At 36.1% G+C, this 22,151-nt stretch overlaps 1 protein-coding gene across 1 annotated transcript in view; it reads left to right on the forward strand.

Moving 5' to 3' along the window:
• The window catches only part of SGCE (sarcoglycan epsilon), a 32,754-nt gene extending 10,946 nt beyond the window's left edge, over positions 1-21,808 (forward strand). Inside the window, 9 exon segments of the mRNA XM_072854251.1 lie at positions 5,191-5,348; positions 8,486-8,558; positions 9,969-10,167; positions 11,874-12,036; positions 15,397-15,608; positions 16,364-16,390; positions 17,102-17,290; positions 18,926-18,969; positions 21,494-21,808. Of these exon segments, the coding sequence (XP_072710352.1) occupies positions 5,191-5,348; positions 8,486-8,558; positions 9,969-10,167; positions 11,874-12,036; positions 15,397-15,608; positions 16,364-16,390; positions 17,102-17,290; positions 18,926-18,969; positions 21,494-21,510 (1,082 nt within the window). The 3' untranslated portion in view covers positions 21,511-21,808.
• The last annotated feature ends 343 nt before the right edge of the window (positions 21,809-22,151 follow it).

The following is a 22,151-nucleotide window of genomic DNA, read 5'->3' on the forward strand; positions in this document are numbered from 1 at the left end:
ATTGGTATGCTTACTTCAGCAACAGAGAACGTCTCATTACTAGGAATGGACAGGCGTTTAGTGGGGGCAATAGATTTTCTCTAACAGACAAAATAAATGTTATGTGGGTTTTTTCAGTAACTGCTGATTCTATTATCCTTCTTTCTTCCTAAAACTATTGCTTATGGAGAACATATACATTGCATTTTCAGTTCTTCCTGTTTGAAATGGATTTTAATTGTAGAGTCAAAGCATCAGAAATGGAAAAATGGATTTTTTTCTAGATATTTGATGCATTTTCAGCCAGCCACCGTATTTTTGTCAGCTTTTCTGCTCTAGTAATGTTATAAATTACTTTTTCAGCTTTTCTTGAAAATATTTTAAAGGAAATTAATTAGTTTCCATGCTCTATTTACAGCTCATTCACAGAAGTGAGTGCAAAAATTTTTTGGGTCATCAATTTACTAATTTTAATTATACAAATCAAATAGCTGTGTTACTGTACTTAAATCAAATCTACATAATTAAAATTACAGTAACTAGTTTATTAACCACACAAAATTGTAATAAACTATTTAAATTTGAGGATCCGTCTTAATTTTTTCTTTAAGGTAAAATTATTAGAAAGCTATTCTGTTCAATACTGTGTTAAAAGTGATTTCCAAAAGTGGGAAAAAGCAACTGCTGTGGAATTTGATCAATAGTATATCCAGAGCTTGAGACTATTAATTCTGCAATATCAGGCTCAAAGAGTGGGAAGTATGTAACTAAATGTAGAGGTCTACATTACACATGTCTACATCTCCTCTCAGCTGCCTCTGCAGTCAGTGGAGATCTAGCCAGCATAGTCAGGAATCTAGGACATGATTCATCTCATTTTAGAGGATAAATCAAATTAATCAACCCCTAGAAGCATGTTTGTTCTCCACTAACTATAAAAGGAGACTGACTAACTCCGTGGTGGATGTTGTTTCTGTAGGAATCTAAAATTAGGTGAGATAAATTCCACACAGAGTACGTGGAGCGAGGGGTGGAATGTCTGTGATTAATGCCTGATTAGCAGTGGATTTTTAAGTGGATCTCAAGTAAGACGGTTAGTATAATGACAAGGCTGGAGAAATTATACCAGGATTAGAAAATTACATGAGCTTGATCCACTTTTCAAATGTATCTTGCTTATTGATCCAAGTGTTGAAATTAGCCCTTTTGTCTTCTAGGAGGTACAAGTTTGTTCCTATGAGTTTGTTACGACGACTCTGAAGTCTTTCGGAGTCGCTCTTCCCTGTGACAGTACCCCCATGCTGTATGGCCTATAATCTTTGTTCAGAGATGTGACGTCTCATGAAGTTTCTTTCAGTTTAGCAAGCAAGGCAGGTTGCTGTGTGTTTCTTTATCTGTGACTTATCTTTATTTACCACTTGTGTAATCCTCATCTCATTGACAAAAATTATCAGCAGTAATTTAAAATTGACTTAAATTTGAATTTGCATTGACTTAAAATTGAATAGTAATATGGAATAGTAATATGACCTACAGTGTGTCCTCTTAAGACACCATGAGAAACACCTATTCGATCAGCATTCTCCATTTATACTTAAATTTTTAAACTTGTTGATAAAGTGGTTTCTCGTCCATTTAATATATCAGAATGATTTTTGTATTCTTCTAATTCATTAAAATGTGTATATAGTACTGTGTCAAATGTGTTATACCTAAATAAGATTTGCTTTTATGTAAAAAATAGCATATTGCTTTTACATATGCTGGTTGTTCTGAATTAAGTTTCCTTCTGGTTTTTAATTCCTGAGTCCTGTAAAATATGGCTTCATTTTTTTGTTTGGATCAGTGACACCTGACTGGCCTATAATTGCCCATGTCCTGTTTTATCCTTCAATTCAAGCACAACATCTTCAATAATGAGCTCTCTAACCAGATTTTTAGATGTGCGTTATCTGAACTTGCTGGTCTAAGAAAGTCTAGCTTTAAGAACTCATGGAAATCCTCAGCTGAAGTTAATTGCTTTGTCCTTTTCTGCACAAGAACTGAAAAATCTGCCATTTCCATTCAGTGAGGAATCAGTATCATTGATTGGTAAGGTTTCTCCGTATTTCTCATGTTCCTTATTTGTATGTAGAATATCAAGAAGACACGATTGTATCATTCATTTAATGTATTTTTATTAATGTAATATTACAAATAAACCAACTATAAAATTACAGTGGCCTCCCTCGTTTTGTTTTCATTGCAATAAAAATAAAGAGCTCGTGCAACTTCTGAAGTCGTAACATAGCTGGTTTTCTTTATTGCAGTGTTGGGAGGGATGCTGTTGCGCAGAGGGGTTTGCTATGTGTTCTGTTCTTAAATCTATGCAGCCTTTTAAAAAACTTATTAACAGGTGCCTAATATTTGTCGCTTTCCTTCTCCCAGATTGCCCGTGTTGCTGTTGAAATGCATGCTGTATTATCTAGAGCATGTCTCATTTTTGCTTTGTTTCTGTCTCTTCTCTTTCCTTCTGCTTTTCAGTGTACACGATTCTGTCTAAGGTGCACTCTGATCGGAATGTATACCCTTCTGCTGGAGTTCTTTTTGTTCATGTTTTGGAGAGAGAGTACTTTAAGGGGGAATTTCCTCCTTACCCAAAGCCTGGTATGGGATGTTAAGATCTTCTATATTATATAAAAATGTCGGGGAAAAAAAAATGTTTTAAAAAATTCAAGTCTATTTAGCATACCTTACAGTTCAGCATATAACACACAAAGGAAAGTTTTTAGTTTCTATTGAAATATCTTAAAATTAAATAAAATATGTGGTCTTACAAGTTTAAAATGTTCTGGTTTGTGATCATCGTTTGTGAAAAGATGCATATAATTGTGTATTGTGAAAAATGTACTTAATAATTTGGGAAGGCGTAATAACACATTATATATCTGAGATTAGGAAGTATACCTTTTCTTCACTTTTGCATTAAATATGAAATCGTGGAAGTTTTAATAATTATGTCTGTTAAAAATGCCATTTACCTGATCGCTGTCTCAGCTGTAGTATGTATCAGGCTATATGAAGGAACACTTTGAAAGCATGTAGTAACCTTGAGACAAAAGAGAAGATTAAATCAAATAGGAGACTACGTAATGATGTTTTCTTTCATTTAAAACAAATGTTCCTTTGGATTCAGCCTTCTTCCTTTCTTTAGGAACAGTTTAATGTTAGTAAGAGGTTTGTTTTTAGAGAAGGAGCTGTGATTTCCTAAGTATAGTGTTTTGATGTACACCTAAGGCAAACCTAAAGGATTGATCATTGTCAGGTTAGAATATGTATAAGCAATCTAGAGGGGGAAAGCGAAAGAGACAACACTCTGCCCCACATGCTTATCAACAATGAAAAGGAATAATAGATATATAACTATCTCCTATTTATATAAATATAACTATCCTATTTTCCTATAAAAATAGGAAAAACCTATAATAAATGTACAGTGCACACATAATCAAAACCTGTTTCATTAATAAGCATTGGAATTTGAGTACTATTTTCAAAACTCACTTTACAGAAAAAATAAGCTTCTGTTAGCATTGGTTAAATTTTGTCATGACTAAAACCACACGTTTCAAAATTTATTCTCCTTGAAAAATGGATGTTTTTCCTGACAGGTATACTTGAGTCTTCATTTCATGTAACAGTGACTGGCAGAATGAAGTTTGCCTCTGTCCCAGTTTTCTCCCAATTTTAGCACATAGATGGGAGGAACCTGGAAATTTTACTAAAGATGGATTGTCTTTCGAATCCTTACAGCCCCAGCCTGTCTTGACATTCATGTGATTCAAAGGCAGTATGAATCTGATTTCAGATACTGCTGAAATTGTTGTACCCATAGATGATTGTGATCATATCAGAAATTCACTGTAAGGCTGGCTGTTACCATAGTCCTTTTATTGTCTGCTGTGCTGGATCATTAGCATGGCCTACCTTGAGGAAGGGCAAACCAGAATGTATCACAGGTGGCTTTCAGATTTTTTCCCAAATAATTTGTGATGCTGGGAATTTTATTATGAAGGCAATACGTCAGATTACTGGGAGAGAATTGTGAGGAAAGTTGCGTTACACCCTGGTGCAGGTTTGGTGTGGTTTTGGTCCCTTTTACCCACAGCCAGATGTGTAAATGCCTACCTGAAAACTAGTTAACCTTTGGCAGCAGGTCTCAGTCTCTTTGTTCCTCTCTGGAGGAGATGACAGCCGTTCTTTCTTCACTGGGCTCAGTTTCTGCCTTCTGTGCCAGCCTGCCTGTCATCTCTTGTCACTTGTCCTACAATTGCTGCTGTTGCCATTTCAAAGCCTGGTTGGAGGAGTGCAGAGGTGCAAAGCCCAGTGCAGAGGTGTCTGTGCAGGGTCGGAGTGGATTTGCCCGAGTTCTGTGCCTCAGCTGTAAGGCGCTCACGCCTCGATGGTGAGGATCTGGTAGTGCTTACAAAAGGTAAAATAAACAGAAGTCAAATCCGGCCATTTGTAAGAGTATCAATAAGAACCATGAGAACTCTTGTACTGGTTTAACTTTAGGGGCTTTTAGAGATTGCATCTGGACCATTGTATTTAGTAGCCATCAGTGGATCCATTTTGCAAAAATGTCTGGTCCTTTTTTGAATGAATTTGTTCTCTAAAGAAAAACTGCTGCCAGGCTGTTGGTGCTGAAGACCTCTATGTGTATCCTGATGCTAAGAGAAGCTTTCAGACATTGATGATTGATTACACAGCCACTCTTTACAGTAAGCCCACCCAGGTACATTGGGTCTCCAGAGCCATTATTAAAAACATAAATAAAAGAAGGGTTTTTTTGGAATTAAAGGACTGAGACCTTTGTGCTTTTGTCAGTAAGGAGGTTAGATGCTTCCATTCTAGGTGGAACTGAGCTCTAAAAATCAGACCTACTACTTAATAAGTGCAAGCACACAGAGTTAGCCAGGACTCTAAGAAGTACAAGCACATTCATCTCTGCAGTTAGTTACGCTTTTGAGATGTGAATTTCTTAATACTTACAAGTGCTGAGTAGGAGTTCACATATTTCTGATATGGTGAAGGTTAGCAATTTTTTTCTTTTCTTTTTGGAAATGTTTAGAAGACAGAACTGGAAGACAGTAAGATTTTCTAATGGAAACATCAAAATCAAAGTGTATAGTATTGTCTTGTAAATACTCTAATATAATTTTTCTTATCTAGGTGAAATAAGTAATGATCCTATAACATTTAATACCAACTTAATGGGTTACCCTGACAGACCTGGATGGCTACGCTATATACAAAGGACACCATACAGTGATGGAGTGCTGTATGGCTCACCAACTGTAGAAAATGTGGGCAAACCAACGATCATTGAGGTATTTTCTTTTAAAGGTTCAAAAAGATTTATTTTCTTTTAGAGTATAAGATTCAGAATTGTCAACAACCATTGCCTCTTTTTTTGAAAAGTTAATTACAATTAAAAAGAAAGAAAGATTATAAGGCAAGGACAAGGACTTGTGACATTAACATTTTCTCTTAGGTACCATTGTATCTTCTTTTGAGAGAAAGCCAAGTTGTATGACATTTCATATTTTACTTTTAAGATATAACTAGTAAATAGCAATAATCATTTCAGCTTAATATTCCTAGGTGAAATACCTTTAGATTCTTGCCCTTCATCTTTCTAAGAGGCATTTCATTTCAGTAAATTATGAATATATTAAAGTTGTATTCAAAATATAGGGGAAAAAAAGACTTTTTAAACAACTGTACTTGAAGAATATCTGAATTCTGAACTTTGTAGCATTCTACCCTAAATGTGGGCCAGACTTATCCCCACTGGAAAATATAGTGTTCAGTCAATAAACAGGTTTTGGGTTTGGCTTTTTTTAAAAATTAAATTATTTTTCATCAAATATTATCTGGTTCATTATTCATGTTTATTGATAGATTTAATTTTAATTAGCACTTACATGTATTTAATTCTATTCTCATAAGTGTAACAACGACAAAACCCACTACTTTATTTTTGACAATTAGCTATCCAAATGTTTAAAAGCACCAATTATTCACTGAGCAGCAATTGAAAGGGAAAAAGGACTCTATTTTCCACCATGCATATCATAGACAGCAGACTGAATCAAGTACTGTGTGATTCATGGTGTTAAGGAAAATCTGCTCATTAACTTGCTCCAGCCATTTTGCTGCTTCAGCAATATATTCGTCATAAACCCTTGATGAGTTTCTCTTTTTCTAAATTGCCTTTGATATAGTTGTTCTTCCTCAGGAATGACATCTCTAAATGTTAAGTTATACTGTAGATAATTTCATCCATGTTTAATTCTCTATACATGATTCAGTTTTTGATTTCAGCAGAACTAATCACATCTGTAAAATTAATCATGTGCAGAAGTACTTGCAGACTCTGCTTAGCTTTCTGTAGAGGAAACTGTTACTTAAAATTGCCCTTTTTTTTAAATGGCATGTGCTTTTAGATTCTAGGATGTGTATCAAGACCTCCATTATAAGCATGACCCCAAGCCTATATTTGAACTAAATCTTGCCTAGCATACAAATTAATTCATTGCAGTCCCTTCTCAGATGTGGCTTTTAAGTTAATTCTGTAGTAAGTGAGGAGGGCAGATTGCATTTGATCCACTTCCTAGTGCCATCTGAGAGGAGTGGTTGCATATTCCTGGCCTGAATAAAACTTTCATCGTATCGTAATTCCTGAGGTGATGTCGTGGGTAGGTCAATTAATTGGAGGAGACCTCATGAATAGAAGAGCCTAACATTATGCATAGCACCGCAATAGAGCGGGTAACATTCTTGAGCTCAAGCTCCTTTGAAAGCTGTGCAAAGGTGGTTTGTGTTTGAATGAATATTCAGTACCGAGGCAATCTCCGCCACTGTCACTATTACTCGGTACAGGTGCATGGTCCGCACTGGCAGCTCTCGCTGCTGGAGTGCAGTCTCAAAGTGGGCGCTGCCATGTTCCTGTATAGAGCTTGTACAACCAGTGAGTTAGGTTTTCTAAGTATTAATGTTTAAACTACTGTTGAAACAACCCTTTGAGAAATTAACAGAATTGAGGATTTGAAAAATCTCAGGAATTTACTTTCTCTTAATTTTATAATGCAATTGTTACATTACTTAAGATGTAATTGTGTCAGGTAAGCTTTTCCCTTTACACTTAAAGGAATCTGCAGAAGATATTGCAGAGCATTTCTCCTTTTCATTTAAATCCCTTAAAAGAAGTGCAACATTTGTTACTTTTGTTTGTTTAATAATCCATGTCACAATGCTTTGTAGCTCTGCTGAGAAGCAACATAGTTCTGTCACTATTGCCACTCCTCTGCCTCTCCTTTGTCCCTGAAATGAATGAACTGAAGTCTAAAATTAGGAAGACAGTTAGTCTTTTTCAGTTTGTTTCATGAAAGATTTATCACCTTTCAGGAAAAAAAAGTAGATAAAATAATACATAATTATACTGATATCCAGCCTCATTCTGTATTTCTTATGAATGAGCACTTAATCATAGTACAGCTTCGGAGTACAGTCACCACTGAGGAGTAACCACTTGTGAGCATTTCAGGCATCCTATACATTTCAACTGTAAGATTGGTATCCTTATGTATTTTGATCATGAATCATAGAATCGTTTAGGTTGGAAAAGACCTTTAAGATCATCAAGTCCAACCGTTAACCTAGCACTGCCGAGTCCACCACTAAACCATGTCCCTAAGCACCACATCTACACGTCTTTTAAATACCTCCAGGGATGGTGACTCGACCACTTCCCTGGGCAGCCTGTTCCAATGCTTAACAACCCTGGCATAAGCTTCCAAAAATGCATCATGAATGTTGATCTGCCTCCTAGTTTTCAGTTCCCCTACAGTTACAGATTCCATGATTTTTTAAAAAAACTACTTGGGTTGAAGCTTGTGAATCCATTCATGGAGTATGACTTCAGTGGAGCTACAGCTAAAACTAAGTCCCAATGCCAAAGATTAGAATTGCTGGGATCCCAGCACTCTTTCCTTTAAGTATCTCCATCTAGTTTAGTTCCTTAGGAGCTATCAATGAATGTAGATCTTACGGTATTGGTGGAGGGGAGTGGAGGGTGGAAGAGGAAGTGGAGAATCCAGTCTTTGCTTATGGTTGTTCTTCAAGATAGCAGAAAAGAAAGAATACACATGTATGGCAGAACACTTTTATCTGGACCAAAATATATTATATTCACGTATATCCCTTGGATAATTGTATTTGGCTATAGACTGGTTGAACAAATTTCAGTATCCTGACTTGAAGGTAGTACTGCATCAAATAAATTGATCTTAGCTTTCTGATTTTATATTAATGAATGAACGTTCATACATTTCAAAATAAGGAGACAAAGCATTTAAAAGGTGATAAGTGTTTCTAAATTATCAATTTAATTTTCATTGATGTTTCATTTACCTGATTTTCATATTTGCATTGTTGTTTTGCAATCATCTTTTTTTTACTCTAGATCACTGCATATAACAGGCGTACCTTTGAGACAGCAAGACATAATTTGATCATTAATATCATGTCAGCAGAAGGTATGTACAGAAAACAGCTTGTGTTTTGAACTGAATAAGCAAAAACATCTTATGGGCTTCTATTCTTTTAAGATTAAAAAATTAATGTAAAATAGTTGTCTGGTGTTCAAACCAAATGTGGGGTTACAAAGAGGAAGTAAGAGAGTTTTCCCTCTTTTGATCCAATTTGTTATTTTTATGTAAATTATTTCTGTCAGGTAAGACTATTATTCCTCATTCATTTAAAAAAAAAAAGCATGTTTGCTTTTTTTTATAATTAATTTCAGGTTTTTTCCCTGTCTTTTCAAATGGACCTAACATGAAGGATTTTACTCTCTTTCTGCATGTTGTTTAGTTTGCTTAGTTCTGCATGTTCTTTATGCAGAGAACAATTGTATAGGCAGATTCAGAAAACAACAGATTATGGCATATATGAACATTTCAATTAAAAAAAATTGAACTGAATAGTTTGTGTCCTTAAAATTAGTTCTCTTCATCATATTTATATATTTATAGACTGGAGTATTGCAGGTTGGAATCCATTGATGCTGCAGATCAGTTTTGACCCCAAAATTAGCATGAATGGAATTGTCAGGGTTTAACCCCAGTCAGCAACTAATCCCCACACAGCTGCTTGCTCACCCTCCCCCCGGCCCCGGTGGGATGGGGGAGAGAATCGGAAAAAGAAAAAAAGTAAAACCCCGTGGGTTGAGATAAAGACAGTTTAATAGGACAGCAGAGGAAGAGAAAATAATAATAATGATGGTAAAAGAATGTACAAACAAGTGATGCACAATGCAATTGCTCACCACCCACTGACCGATGCCCAGCCCGTCCCCGAGCAGCAATTGCTGCCCCCTGGCCAACTCCCCCCAGTTCCTATACTGAGCCTGACGCCATATGGTATGGAATAGCCCTTTGGCCAGTTGGGGTCAGCTGTCCCGGCTGTGCCCCCTCCCAGCTTCTTGTGCCCCTGGCAGAGCATGGGAAGCTGAAAAGTCCTTGATTTAGTATAAGCTCTACTTAGCAACAACTAAACCATCAGTGTGTTATCAACAATATTCTCATCCTAAATCCAAAACCCAGCACTATGCCAGCTACTAGGAAGAAAATTAATTCTATCCCAGCCAAAATCAGGACAGTAATTTTATCTGTTTAACGAAGATTTACCAGCTGAGACTCTTTTCCTCTAGTCCGCTCCTTCATCTCCCAGTTGCTTTATAAACAGCCAATGGTTTTCAGCTTAAGTTACAGCTAATAGTACTATTTAATTAAACATAATCACATTAGGTTCAAAATGAGCTAGTTTAAATCCAAGATTTTTGGAAAGGTCTATCAGCCTTAAAGTGGTATTAGGTTAATCATTACTTCAAATTCTTTGTTACAGAGCCTTTGTTTAAGGCAAAACTCTTCCTTTTTCATCACAACCAGATTTTCCTTTGCCGTACCAAGCGGAGTTCTTCATAAGGAATATGAACGTAGAAGAAATGTTAGCAAGTGAAGTTCTTGGCGACTTTCTCGGAGCAGTGAAAAATGTATGGCAGCCAGAACGCTTGAATGCTATAAACATTACTTCAGCCCTCGACAGGGGAGGGAGAGTTCCACTTCCTATTAATGACATGAAAGAGGGGTAAGCACATGTGTCAGTCTAATGTTTTTGCTTTACTCTTTTTTTTTTTTTTTTCCTTACTGAAAAGCTTAATACTTTTTCAGGTTTTCTAGAAACTTTGCAATTGCTGTTTTGTATTTTGGAAATCCAGATTGGTATTAGATACGAAAAGTTTACTCATGTTCCAAGCCCCTGTTATACTGCGGGTTTATCATGTTAGATATCATTTCAGCAGGCGACAGTTCCTATGTATTGATTTTACAGTCCAAGGAATACTAATAAATTCCATTAATTATAAAACAGTTGGTAGTAACCATGCGTATTTTGTAATCCAGTCTTACATCTGAGCAGTCGTTTGGCATACTTTTCGAGTATTCAATAGTTCCCAATTCACAAATCTCAAAATTTTGAAACAAGGTGCGATAGAGCTTAGGTTACAAAGACACTTAGATTTATAAGAGCATTTAGCATGTAACAGTGTCATATGTAGCTGTACTCTTACTTAGTGAAATTTAGTTACATGCTTCAGGAGCACTGTGGACTTTCATCTGAAAGTGGTAAGCCGAGGTATCTGGGGAATTCGGGTGACTGAGTGTAAACTGCAGGAAGGCACTATTTCTAGTCGTGATTCATAACCATAAATTCTGTTCTGAAATATGATACTTCAATTAGAAACTAATAAGGATTCAGTCTTTTCAAAAAATGGTTGTGGTAGTGCTTTTCCCTGGCAAAAATAAAGATGCTTAGGGTTTTTTAGATATTTTGTGTCAAATAATATCTAAGAAAGGGCTGAGGGTTCAAAATCCGAGATGTCTGCAGAAAAGATTGCTGTTTCAGAGCCCCTTTGTGCATCTGGAGTTTCTGAACACGTCTAAAGAAGGAAAGCAACTTCTGTACTATCCAGAGTAATAGCAGAGCCACTTAACACAGGCGGCTACATTTCAAACATTTAGTCAGATAATGCCTTATATACCAAACAGCAACCATGACCTAATTTATGTTTCAGGATCCATTGATACATTATTACCTGGTGCACCAGCCTGTATTTTCCAGCAGCATTCTACATAGTTAAATACGAAAATGAGTAACAGTTAGTGCGGTAGCTCTTATTTTGTGTACTGTAATGCTAAATGAAAGTATTAAGTTTACATTCGGCTTTCAGTATTGTGCAAATTTTGTTGGCAGTGCATAGCAACAGTATGGAATCTTTTAGGAGAAGCTGGGGGCTTTGGCAGCTTCATATTAGTATTAGGTTTAGAAATAACTAGTCCTTGTGGATTTCATTGGAAAACATGGGGAGAACTTCTTTTAAAATACTATGCTGAGCAAGACTGAAGATTTCCTTAAGATAAAATTATACTCTTATAATGTGATTTTCAAAAGTAGTAAAGGTTTACTTACATGAGGAACTTACACTTGCTGCTCTACTTACACTTGGAGTTGTCATAGAAATTGACAACTCCAATGGTGAGCAAACATCTACATTATGCAGCAAAACAGAATAAGTTGTAATAAGTAGGTAGAAAAATCCTTTTGATTTCAGTCTGTTATTCATATGCTTAGATAAAGTATACTATCAAGAAAAATAACCAAAAAAAGTAATTTTCGTTCTCAAAGCACAGCTGAATGTTACCGTGAACAATAACCATGTTTGGAAGAGTACGCCATTGTCCTTTGGGGATTTGTGAGAGGTATCCTGACAGTCTGTCACTCATCTCTTTCTGCAGTGTGTATGTTATGGTTGGGGCAGATGTTCCATTCTCTTCGTGCTTACGAGAAGTGGAAAACCCACAAAATCAGCTGAGATGCAGTCAAGAAATGGAGCCTGTAATAACCTGTGATAAAAAATTTCGTACTCAATTCCATATTGACTGGTGTAAAATCTCTCTGGTGAGTTATTTTATTATTGCATAAAAATGATGTTTGTAGAAGTACAATATTTTATTCCAGACATGATTTAGGTAAGAGCTTTGCCAGCCTGGCCAGACAGCTCTTAAAATTCCACATCATCATGACTGATGGACATTGTTTTCCATCTAGCAGACACTCTTAAGATTGTGAAAGGATTTTGCTATGTAGGCTGAATTCTGTAAGAGTTGAGCACCAGTGAAAGCACCATATTCATTTTCAGTAGCGGTGATTTATATAAATGGCCAGAGAACTCTAGGGCTTACAGAACTAAAAGTAATGAGAGAATTATTTAGGTAGGTGTAGTTCATTAATTCAGCATGCTAATACTGCTAGTTACACTTGCTTTCCTAAAATGTGTGTGTGTGTGTATACATACATGTTTTCTCAAATATTGAGTCTACAGCACTGACCAGTTAAATAGTATTTCTATGCTGTTAATGAAATATTTCTGAAAATTGTCTGAAAAATATTTCATGTTAAAAATGAAACAGAAAAAGAAAAGAAAATAGTGTTGACTAATGAAATCAAAATAAATGGGAACATTCTTCTCAGTTGAATACAAGAAAAATGATAACCAAACATTAAACTAATTGCCGTGGAAGGAGTATAATTCCCAAAGAGGCTTTTTAAAGTTATTTTTGTTTAGTTTTGGTAAGGAAAATCAAGAAATGATACAGTATTGGAAGAGAATGTTGCAGATAAGTTTGAACAAAGACAGTGAAGGTACATAAACGTAGATGATTGTTGAGCTACTTCAGACATTACCCAAGAGGAAACTGAAAGGGAGATATGAAAGGCTTTTGTACAATGTAAAAAATGTATTGAGTATGAGAAAAGGTATTGATACACAAAATTGATGAGATGACTTCCAACCCTTTCTTGCTATAAATTTGGAAAGCTGTTAGAAAGCTGGAAAATACTTGTTTTCAAAAGAATATCCAGATTATTTACTGTGTATTGGCTTTCTGCTGAGAAATTGCAAAACGTACAAGTGTACACAGCAGTACTTACCAGCACCTGAAAAACAGCAGTAGGCAGTCAAGAACAAACTATGTCAAGATTTCCTTCTACAAGAAAGAAGTAGAACAGAGGTGCAGCAGCAGATGTAATTTCTTTTTGGTACTGTTTTTTGGTACTGCCTCATAAGCAAGCTCAGGAACATGGCCTAGATGAAGCTAGGACTGAGTGGAGAGCTGGTTGGATAGCCATAATCATAGCAGAATTATAATAATTCCTTCCCATTCTTCATTAGTAAGCTGGATGATGGAATGTGCTTATTAAATTAAATTGCAGGCCCCATGAAACTGAAAAGATCTGCAGGTGCATTGAAGGACAGGATAGAATTCAGAAAGGTCTTGAGAAATCAGAGAAACAGCCTTAGAAAACAGGGTGAATTTCAAAAGGAGCAGCAGAGGAATAGTGCACTAGTGCATGAATAATCAACAGTACCCATGCAGAATGAAGAGCAGCTGGTTAGGAGTACTTCTCCAGAAAAAACGTCTGATAGTAACAGTGGCTCATAAACTAATCATGATGCGGTGTTGTCGTGCTGCTTTGAGAAAGCAGAGATTGTGTAACAGGAACAGGCTCTCAGAGAAGCATAATTTTCTGCAGCAGCCTATAACCCAGCCGCCTTGAACTTGGCACTTGTTTCGGCAGCATGCCACAATAACTGAATTTAAACAGTCTTGGGGGGGTTCGCTGTTGCCAACAGCATTGCTGCTGCATGCTGTAACCTGGTGGATCAAAGGGAAAATGGAGCCAAGCTTCCCTCTATCTAATCACAGTCTGCTTTTCACAAGGCAAGCCAAGGGGCAGGAAGTCCCCCAAGATCTGTGGACTGGGAGGGAGTTGAGCTCCATTTCCCATAACCACAACAGAGACCAGTGAGTGAAAAATACAACCATCGTATCCTCTTCCTCCCACTTTTTATGAGGTGATGTTGGCAGTTAGCACCTAAATTGAAGATTTAAGCTTGTGGGTCCCAAATACTGAAAAGAGAGGCAACTTAATACATGCTTCCTCTTAACGCTGCTTTCTGATAGCTTGTTCTTGCACTGTGTATGGGCTTCTGTCAGTCATATCAGTAGCTGCATACATCTTTTCTGTGTGTCTGCTTAGGGCTTGAGATTCAGCTAAGCAGCCAGGTAGAATTCATAACATAAAATATACTGCAGAATTTAATGAGTGAAGAATACATGAATTAATTTTTGTCAAACTGTCTCACACTTAAAATATATATATACATGTGTATGCATCTGAAGCTCAACATAACATTATTTCTAGCATTCCATGAAGACCTGTTCATCCATTGCATAAGTTTTAATACAGCATTTTGTGACTTAAAGTGTAAATTATAAAGAAATGACCATCAGTTGTAAGATTTCTCAATGAACAGTCAGGCAAAAGGTCAAGCATGTACGCAAATATAATTTATTTTCTTTAATGATTGGAGAGAGTTTTGAAACTAACCCTGATAAAATTTAACAGTAATAGCTAACTGAAGATAACAAGAAAATGGAGGCAGAAAATTGAAAAGTCATGTGGGAAAGGCAGTCAATTAAATGCAACAGGAAATTCAGTAGCAAAAAAGGTTGTATTTCTAGGAACACTAGATACAGACATAAAAAAATAAAAAAAAAATTACTTGTGACCAGGAATGCAGCCTTCTGGAGGTTAGTTGAATTAGGAGGTAGAGAAACCTTGGAACTCTGGCTCTGATCAACTAAATGCACATCTCATGTCGGGTGGGTGGGGGAGGCAATAGAGCTGCTCCATCCTCAGCAGCTCGGTTCATGCTTCTGGCTTTTTTGAGCACTGGATGCGAAACTCAATAGGAAGGAGGAGGAAGAAAATCCATAGGTGTTCCTCTCTTAATCTCTACCACCTTCATACAAGAGAGGGCAGTATTGTTATTTTGGAAGACTAGTAAGAAATGGATTAATTTGTCAAAAAGAAATCAGTATCAAATAATTAGTTTGTAATAAAAGTGTTTACTGAATTTTTACTCAAATACTATTTGTGTGAGATATCCCTAAAATTAATCTGTAAAAAACATAGTATCTCTGGTAGGCACAAAATAAAGTAATAACGTGATAATGTGATAAAGTAATAAAGTGATAGTACTTATGGCATTGATCAGAAGCTTTCAGTGAAATGTAAGGTTTTATTGGTTAAAAAAAAGTGATTGGATGAAATTGTATAGAATTTGTCAAATGTGTAATATGGATTATTTTATGTGTTATAGCTGGTTAAATACTGCCTGTATTTACACTCTGTTACTTTGTTACATAATTGTCTTTTTGGTTTTTTCTTCTTTTTTTTTTTTCTGGGTATCAGGTTGACAATACAAAACAAGTTTCCACCTTTCAGGAAGTGATTCGTGGAGAGGGGATATTACCTGATGGTGGAGAATACAAGCCACCTTCTGATACACTGAAAAGCAGAGACTATTACTCGGATTTCCTAATTACACTGGCAGTGCCCTCGGCAGTAGCACTGGTGCTTTTTCTAATACTTGCCTATATCATGTGCTGCCGACGGGAAGGAGTGTGAGTACTTTAACACACTAATAAGTAACTGTAGATTTTTCTAAGATTATAATGCATAGAAGACTATTTGTTAGAATAATTCCATTCAGTTCATTAAAAACATTTAAAACAGGCCAAAAGATACCTGCTTGAAATACTGAACTATTTCTCATCTAAGCATATACAGTAATTTCCAAGAGAGTGGATATAGGGCCTTTAGCTGTTCTAGTTGAAAGGGTTAAAAATCTCAACATACGCACAAAACTCCACAAAATCTCCACATACGCACAACTCTCCAAAATGCCCCAAACAAATAAAATACTAATAAAGGATCATGGATTCAGGAAAATATTAAGTAATTTCTAAAATGCTAACTTTTATAAAATAAATCTGGTTGAGGATATGAACTGAATTTAGACATATTATAAAAGAAAAACACATAAAAGGAAAGCAGCAAGTAACGTAATTTCTGCCATTTCTTACACAAACTACAATTTCATTTTGTCACAGAATTTATTTTAGCCAGAAGCTTGTTCTTTAACTTGCATTTTCATTTCTCTGTATGTGTCTGTGTGTGTGTCTGTCATCAGTATCACATCTCTATACGTGCGTTCATCAAGGCCTCATCATAAACCCAGTCGCAAATGCTGCCAAGTTGCGTTTAGCAATAACCTTGTCAGCATTTCTACATCTTGTACTATTTTCATCATCAGATAGATTTAATGTTCCAACTATCAATGCTATTATTTAATTCATAAATTTTGTTTTGTTTTTAGGGAAAAGAGAAACATGCAAACACCAGAGTAAGTGTCTTCTTTCCTGTTATTTTTCTTTTACCATTTAGTTTTCATTCTCAGTAGCTTGTCATGCTTCATACATGTGTGTCATAATCTTTCATTCTCTCTAATCCATGGTTTAATTCATAAATGTGAAAGCTGCTTTTAAATCAGAGTCTTGGCAAGGGTAGAAGACCAGAATAAAAAGGGTTTGAAATTAATGACTGTCAATTCAAAATAAAATAGTGCTGTTAGAATAAATATGTTAATATGTAATTTATACTCCTGGTTATTGGACTTCCCAGCCTATATCCTAAAGGCATTGGACAGGAGAACAAATATCCTGGAAGGTATCCAGTGCCTATACTATGGAGTGTTTTAAAATTAATCTATGAGTTTTTATGTATCTACCACAAGAATCAGGAGTTAACCAAAACTTTTATTTTAACTGCAGCAAATAAATGGAACATTAGCCATAAATTACAGAGTCTTGGATCCTGTCAAAAATACTTATCCAGACAGCAAAATCTAATGGAATAATTACTGCCTTAAAAAGTAAATAAATCCAATATTTATTAAATTAACTGTGTAAAGGTTGACTGTAATTGCTGCACTATAGAGTCTGTAGCATGCATCAAAGTCCTTGTATTTTTAAGAAAAATAATAATTGTACAAGTCTATCCATTTTGATAGAGTGCTTAAAATATGTATTTACTATTTTATTTCCTTTTGACATAGCATCCAGTTGGTCCACCACAGTGCTATCCAGAAATCAACCAAAGAGCTTCGTGACATGTCTAAAAATAGAGAGATAGCATGGCCTCTTTCAACACTTCCTGTGTTTCACCCAGTTACTGGTGAGATTGTACCACCCCTTCACACAGACAGCTACGATAATACCAGTATGCCACTGATGCAAACACAGCAGTAAGTATTTAGATTTTATTTTATTTTTTAATACTCACTATGTTGCATGATTTAACTATGGATTCCAGTGCTTGTCATCTGAAATGTATTTATTATGGAGGTATCAGTAATGACTCTGTAGTTCAGGGTTGCTCTGATGTTTGCATTTCTAGCAGAAAGAAAGGCCTTCTGTTATAAAATTAAACGGCTGGGTTTCAGTCTGCAGACTTGGCAAGAAGCTTTGCATGGAACAGTTACATTTCTGCGTATTTTGGAGAAAAACTACTTTTGACAGAGGGATCAATTAAAACTGTTCTATTTTAGACACCCTGCCTCTTAACCCATGTCTTTGGAGTTCTGATATAAAACTACCACTGTGTTGGTGGTAGTTTCATACCAGAAAATCCAGACTTCGTAAGTAGTTAGTCATGTACCTGTCACACATGGTTTATGTTTGAAATGTTAACACTGAACAGAAGAGCGTATTCCATTACACAGATAATAAATACAGGCTTGCCAATGAACACACTGAGAGCTCTCAGCCGTTTCCATTGTTGCCAGCCTCTCTCCAAGACAGCAACCAGAAAAATATTCATTTCTATTCCTTAAAAGTTAATTTATCAGTAACTTAATGAAACTATCGAGACAGACCTGTCTAGTGCTTTGCACGTGGTCTAATTCAGACAAGTCGGTTGTGCTGTAGAAAAAAGGTATTTCTCAAAAGGTTTGGTTGAGGTGTCTGGGATTGAGCAGGTCTGAGGCAGTGGTCTCTGAAGTGGCTGGCGTTGTTTTTCAGTGCCGTGCTATGACACTATCTCCAGTCGGTAGCTCCGCAGCTGGCAGGCCTGTGTGGCCCCAGTGATATTGGTCCAGTGCCAGCACTAACTTGGCCCTAATTTACATATGCTTGCCCTGAATTCCCTTCATAATGTAGATACTTGCTAGAAGAGTGTTTTCTTCTCCCTGTCCCAAAGCTACATTCTCCAGAAGGTACAGCTGTATAAATTATCCCTTGTACAACTGCTGCAAACAAAGTGCTCTACCCCGTCTTTTACAGTTTCTTCTCTATCCAGAATAGCAATTTTTTATGACTGGGGTGCCAAAGCCTGTACCAAAGGCTTTCTTAAGTTGTACATAGAGTATTTATCCACTTCACCTACATTCCAACCCCAAATTCCTTTCTGTAGAAACAACCTTAATATCTGGTAGCTGTTAAAATAAACACTTAAGCAGGACACAAACATGTAACTTTGCCTTGATAAGTGAACTGGTCTGATGTGTAAAACTAGTTGAACATTCATTCATTCCACGGTCAATAATTAAGTTGCAAAGACTGTCACCTTTTCTCTGTTCATCACTTATGGAAACCAAACTTTGCATAACATCAGAAACCTCCGGTGACTCTTGTTACCTCTGGTGTTTCACCAAGTCTGAGCCTTTGAACCTACTTGACAAGTAAAATAATAGGAACTACGCCTTAACACTAATTTTCTTTCTTTCATTGACTTGGCTAACCTTTTGACAACTGTATTTGCATAGTGAAAGGGGATTACTGCTTTATAAGCAAACCCCCAAATTTTAAATACTGAACTTTTATGTATAACATACTTCAGAGTTTGTTTGGAAGCCTTAAAGATATTCAGTTGTTTTTTGTAGGAACCTGCCACATCAGACTCAGATTCCACAGCAGCAGAGTGCAGGTCAGTACTGAGATAATACTGTAACTATTAAGTGACCAGTGTGGAGGAATCAGTAGTCAAAACGCATACAGTCTGTGGATAGTGGAAACCATTTTCAAATATAGTAAAGTATTACAGCATTGTCATTCCAGAATTTTTTTGATACATTAGTGAAAATTTTGGGATAGGATTGATTGAACAAGTAGGAGAGATGCTATATTAGGATTTAGCATGAGACACTGGAATCTGGTATAGCTAAGTTGGAAACCTCCTCATGTAAATCATTGTCTATTACGACATGAAGCTACAGCCAGATTCCCAAATGTGGTTACACTCTTCAGATTCTCTAAAACTTGATAGAGAATCAAAATTTCTAATTCCCGCCAATACTAGTTAAGCTCTGAAGGAGCTTTTTATTGCTGTTACTAAGCATAAAGAGTTGATTTTGGGGAATCTGTGGTGAGGCAAATATCCATGCTGCTCATTTCCTGTGTTTTAGTCATCACTTTTACATAATTTCCACAAATCCTAATGTCCTGACTGAGGTTGTGAATGATCCCATCAGAGTATCGACTAAGGCTGATTGTTCTCTCTAGTTAGCTTATCAGGTCTGAGAAAAAGCTACAGCCATAGCCATGTGAAAGGGTATAAGGATCATACAAGGAAAATGTAGAGGCCAAAGTATAATTTTTGAATGTTCAAAGAGGTATTTAGGCAAAACTCCAGGTATATATGTATTGAACATAATACGGGAACTACAGCTCCAAGAGGAAGACTTGTTTTAACTTAGGAGTTACATAAGCAAATCTTTCTTTTCATTCAAAATCCTTCTTCTTCATTACTGCTTTCGGGGATTAAAGGAGAATTTCGTATGACAACATTTCAAAGATTTGAGGCAAGTATATAATAGATGCTTCTGCCCATGTGGGTGTGTTTTGTTATCTGGAAATTAAAAACACATTTATAAAAAAACCTGACTGCAGTTCTGCTAGCTTTGCTGTTTGTGTGCTTTATTATACATATATTGGAAATGTCAGATGACCCTGGCAGTATCCATCCAGAGCCTCCAGCACTGGTTTGGGTTGACATTTAGCATAGTCTTAACACTCACTAGTGCAGGCATTTAGAAGGCAGAATAAAAATGCCACACAGTTCAGCTCTTCTGACTCTTGTTACGACAGTTCCAGTCTGACTTGCAGTAAAAAAGATGCAAAATCACCTGGTAGTACTGTATGTTGACGGCAGTGAGAAATTTTCTAAAAGGTATGAAGTATAAGCTAGCATGGGTTTGTCTCTTGCAAGTCGCAATGAAGAACTGCCATAAAAATAGATCTCAAAAATCCTCCCGTGTCTGTATTTTCTGTAGTACGTTATTTTGGTAGAATACACCTGTTCTTTCATATTCATCACAGACGCTGCCTGTGACAAGATCTCAGAAATACGGAAACACACACACACACACATATTTGGGACAGACAATGTTTCCTCCTTTTCTTAGTTTACAATGACACCTTCCTTCGTAACTCATATGTGCAGGTAACACTGCAAGCACTTCATGACATGATGGCATGTGCCTCTTGCGGTTTATCTTCTAAAGGATATCTGTGACTCATGTTGTCAGAAGGTGAGATTTTTAGAATGTTATGACTTAAAACAAAATTCAGGTGCTCCTAAGATTTTTAGTTGCATCAGTACAAACTTAGCAATCAATTTTATTGATCTGTTCCAGTAAAAAATTTACAGAACTAAAACACTTAAGGCCAAAAAAAAGTATAGAACTAGACATTCATTGTTTAATTTTCTTCCTTTCCTACAGAGAATTCCCAATAATTTACTCAGGATTATTAACATACTATCGGTCACCACCATGAATAAGAAGATATTTCTATTTTAAAGCTTCAGTAGACCGTACTTAGTAATTTGAAGAGCAGACTGTGTCCAATAACCACTATCCTCTTAGGAACTATCTGAATCCCCAATAAGAAACAGGGTTTAACCTTATATAAAAATGCAGACTTAATAGGTGACATAATGCTCAACTACTTCACAAAGTTAAAACATAATTGGGAAAGAATTGTACAAAAGATGACAACTCACATCTAACGTTTATATTGCACTGCTGAAAATTGCTCTGGTCTCCAATATGAAAGGGTATATTAAGTCTTGTAATTGTCTCTCTGTCGATTGGCAACATTCATGAGGACTATTTTAAGGTGCTTAGATGAAAAAGTTTATAGGATATTCCTATAATGCAAAAGACTAAATAGTGCATGTAGACTGTATACCACATTTTCCATTTTGAGCTTCACAGTCTCCCTATGAAGTCTGTTAGATCCCAAATAGAGAGAGGAATTCCCAGTTAAACAACTTTTCCCAGATCTCTCCTTCCCCAGAAGAAAGCAAGCAAAGCATTTTCACATATATGTCGTCTTTTGGCCCAGGTTGTACTTGTGGTGTTTCTGTGCTGTGCTACCAATTGACAGTTCAGTATTGTTGAAGCGTCATCTGCCACTGATGGATTGTATAAATTCTCATCTATTTGCAGGTAAATGGTATTCCTGAGGAAAGAAAACTAACAGAAGCAATGAATTTGTAATCAGAGAAAGCAGCAAATTGTCTTATTTCCTTGTTTGTTCTGATCGATGCATGAGTTTTTCCGGTGTATATTGTGCATGCCCACAGCATTAAGATGATTTCAGTGCCAGAGAGTACAATCACTTCCATATAACTAATGTACTGTATCCTTTTGTACTTTGGACATTTTTGACAATTTGTAAACACTGATAACTTTTTATATTTGTTACATTCAGAAAATAATCTTTCAAATATATGTATTAATAAATATCAAACTTTACTCTGTCTTGTGATCTCTCCTGAAAGTTTTAACAGGGAAATCAAAACTTCAAGATAAGCACCAGGTTCCAAGGATTTTAGACTCTGTTCAGTGGGATGATATAATTGCCTTATATTTGCACATGAAAAGCAGTAGTGTATAAGCATGAAAACTTGTGCAATATGATGAGGCTCAGAAATAGCATTCCAGATTTATTAGGCATTAATTTTTTAGAGATTATCAAAATGTAATGAGCAAAGTTATTTTTGGAAAAAAAAAAAAAAAACAAAACCATAAAACCAAAAAACAAAAACTATTCCTGCTGAAGATTGGCTTTCTGTTCCTTTACCAGATATTTAACCTATTTGAC

Source organism: Ciconia boyciana, chromosome 2 (genome assembly GCF_034638445.1).
Source record: "Ciconia boyciana chromosome 2, ASM3463844v1, whole genome shotgun sequence".
NCBI lineage: Eukaryota > Metazoa > Chordata > Aves > Ciconiiformes > Ciconiidae > Ciconia > Ciconia boyciana.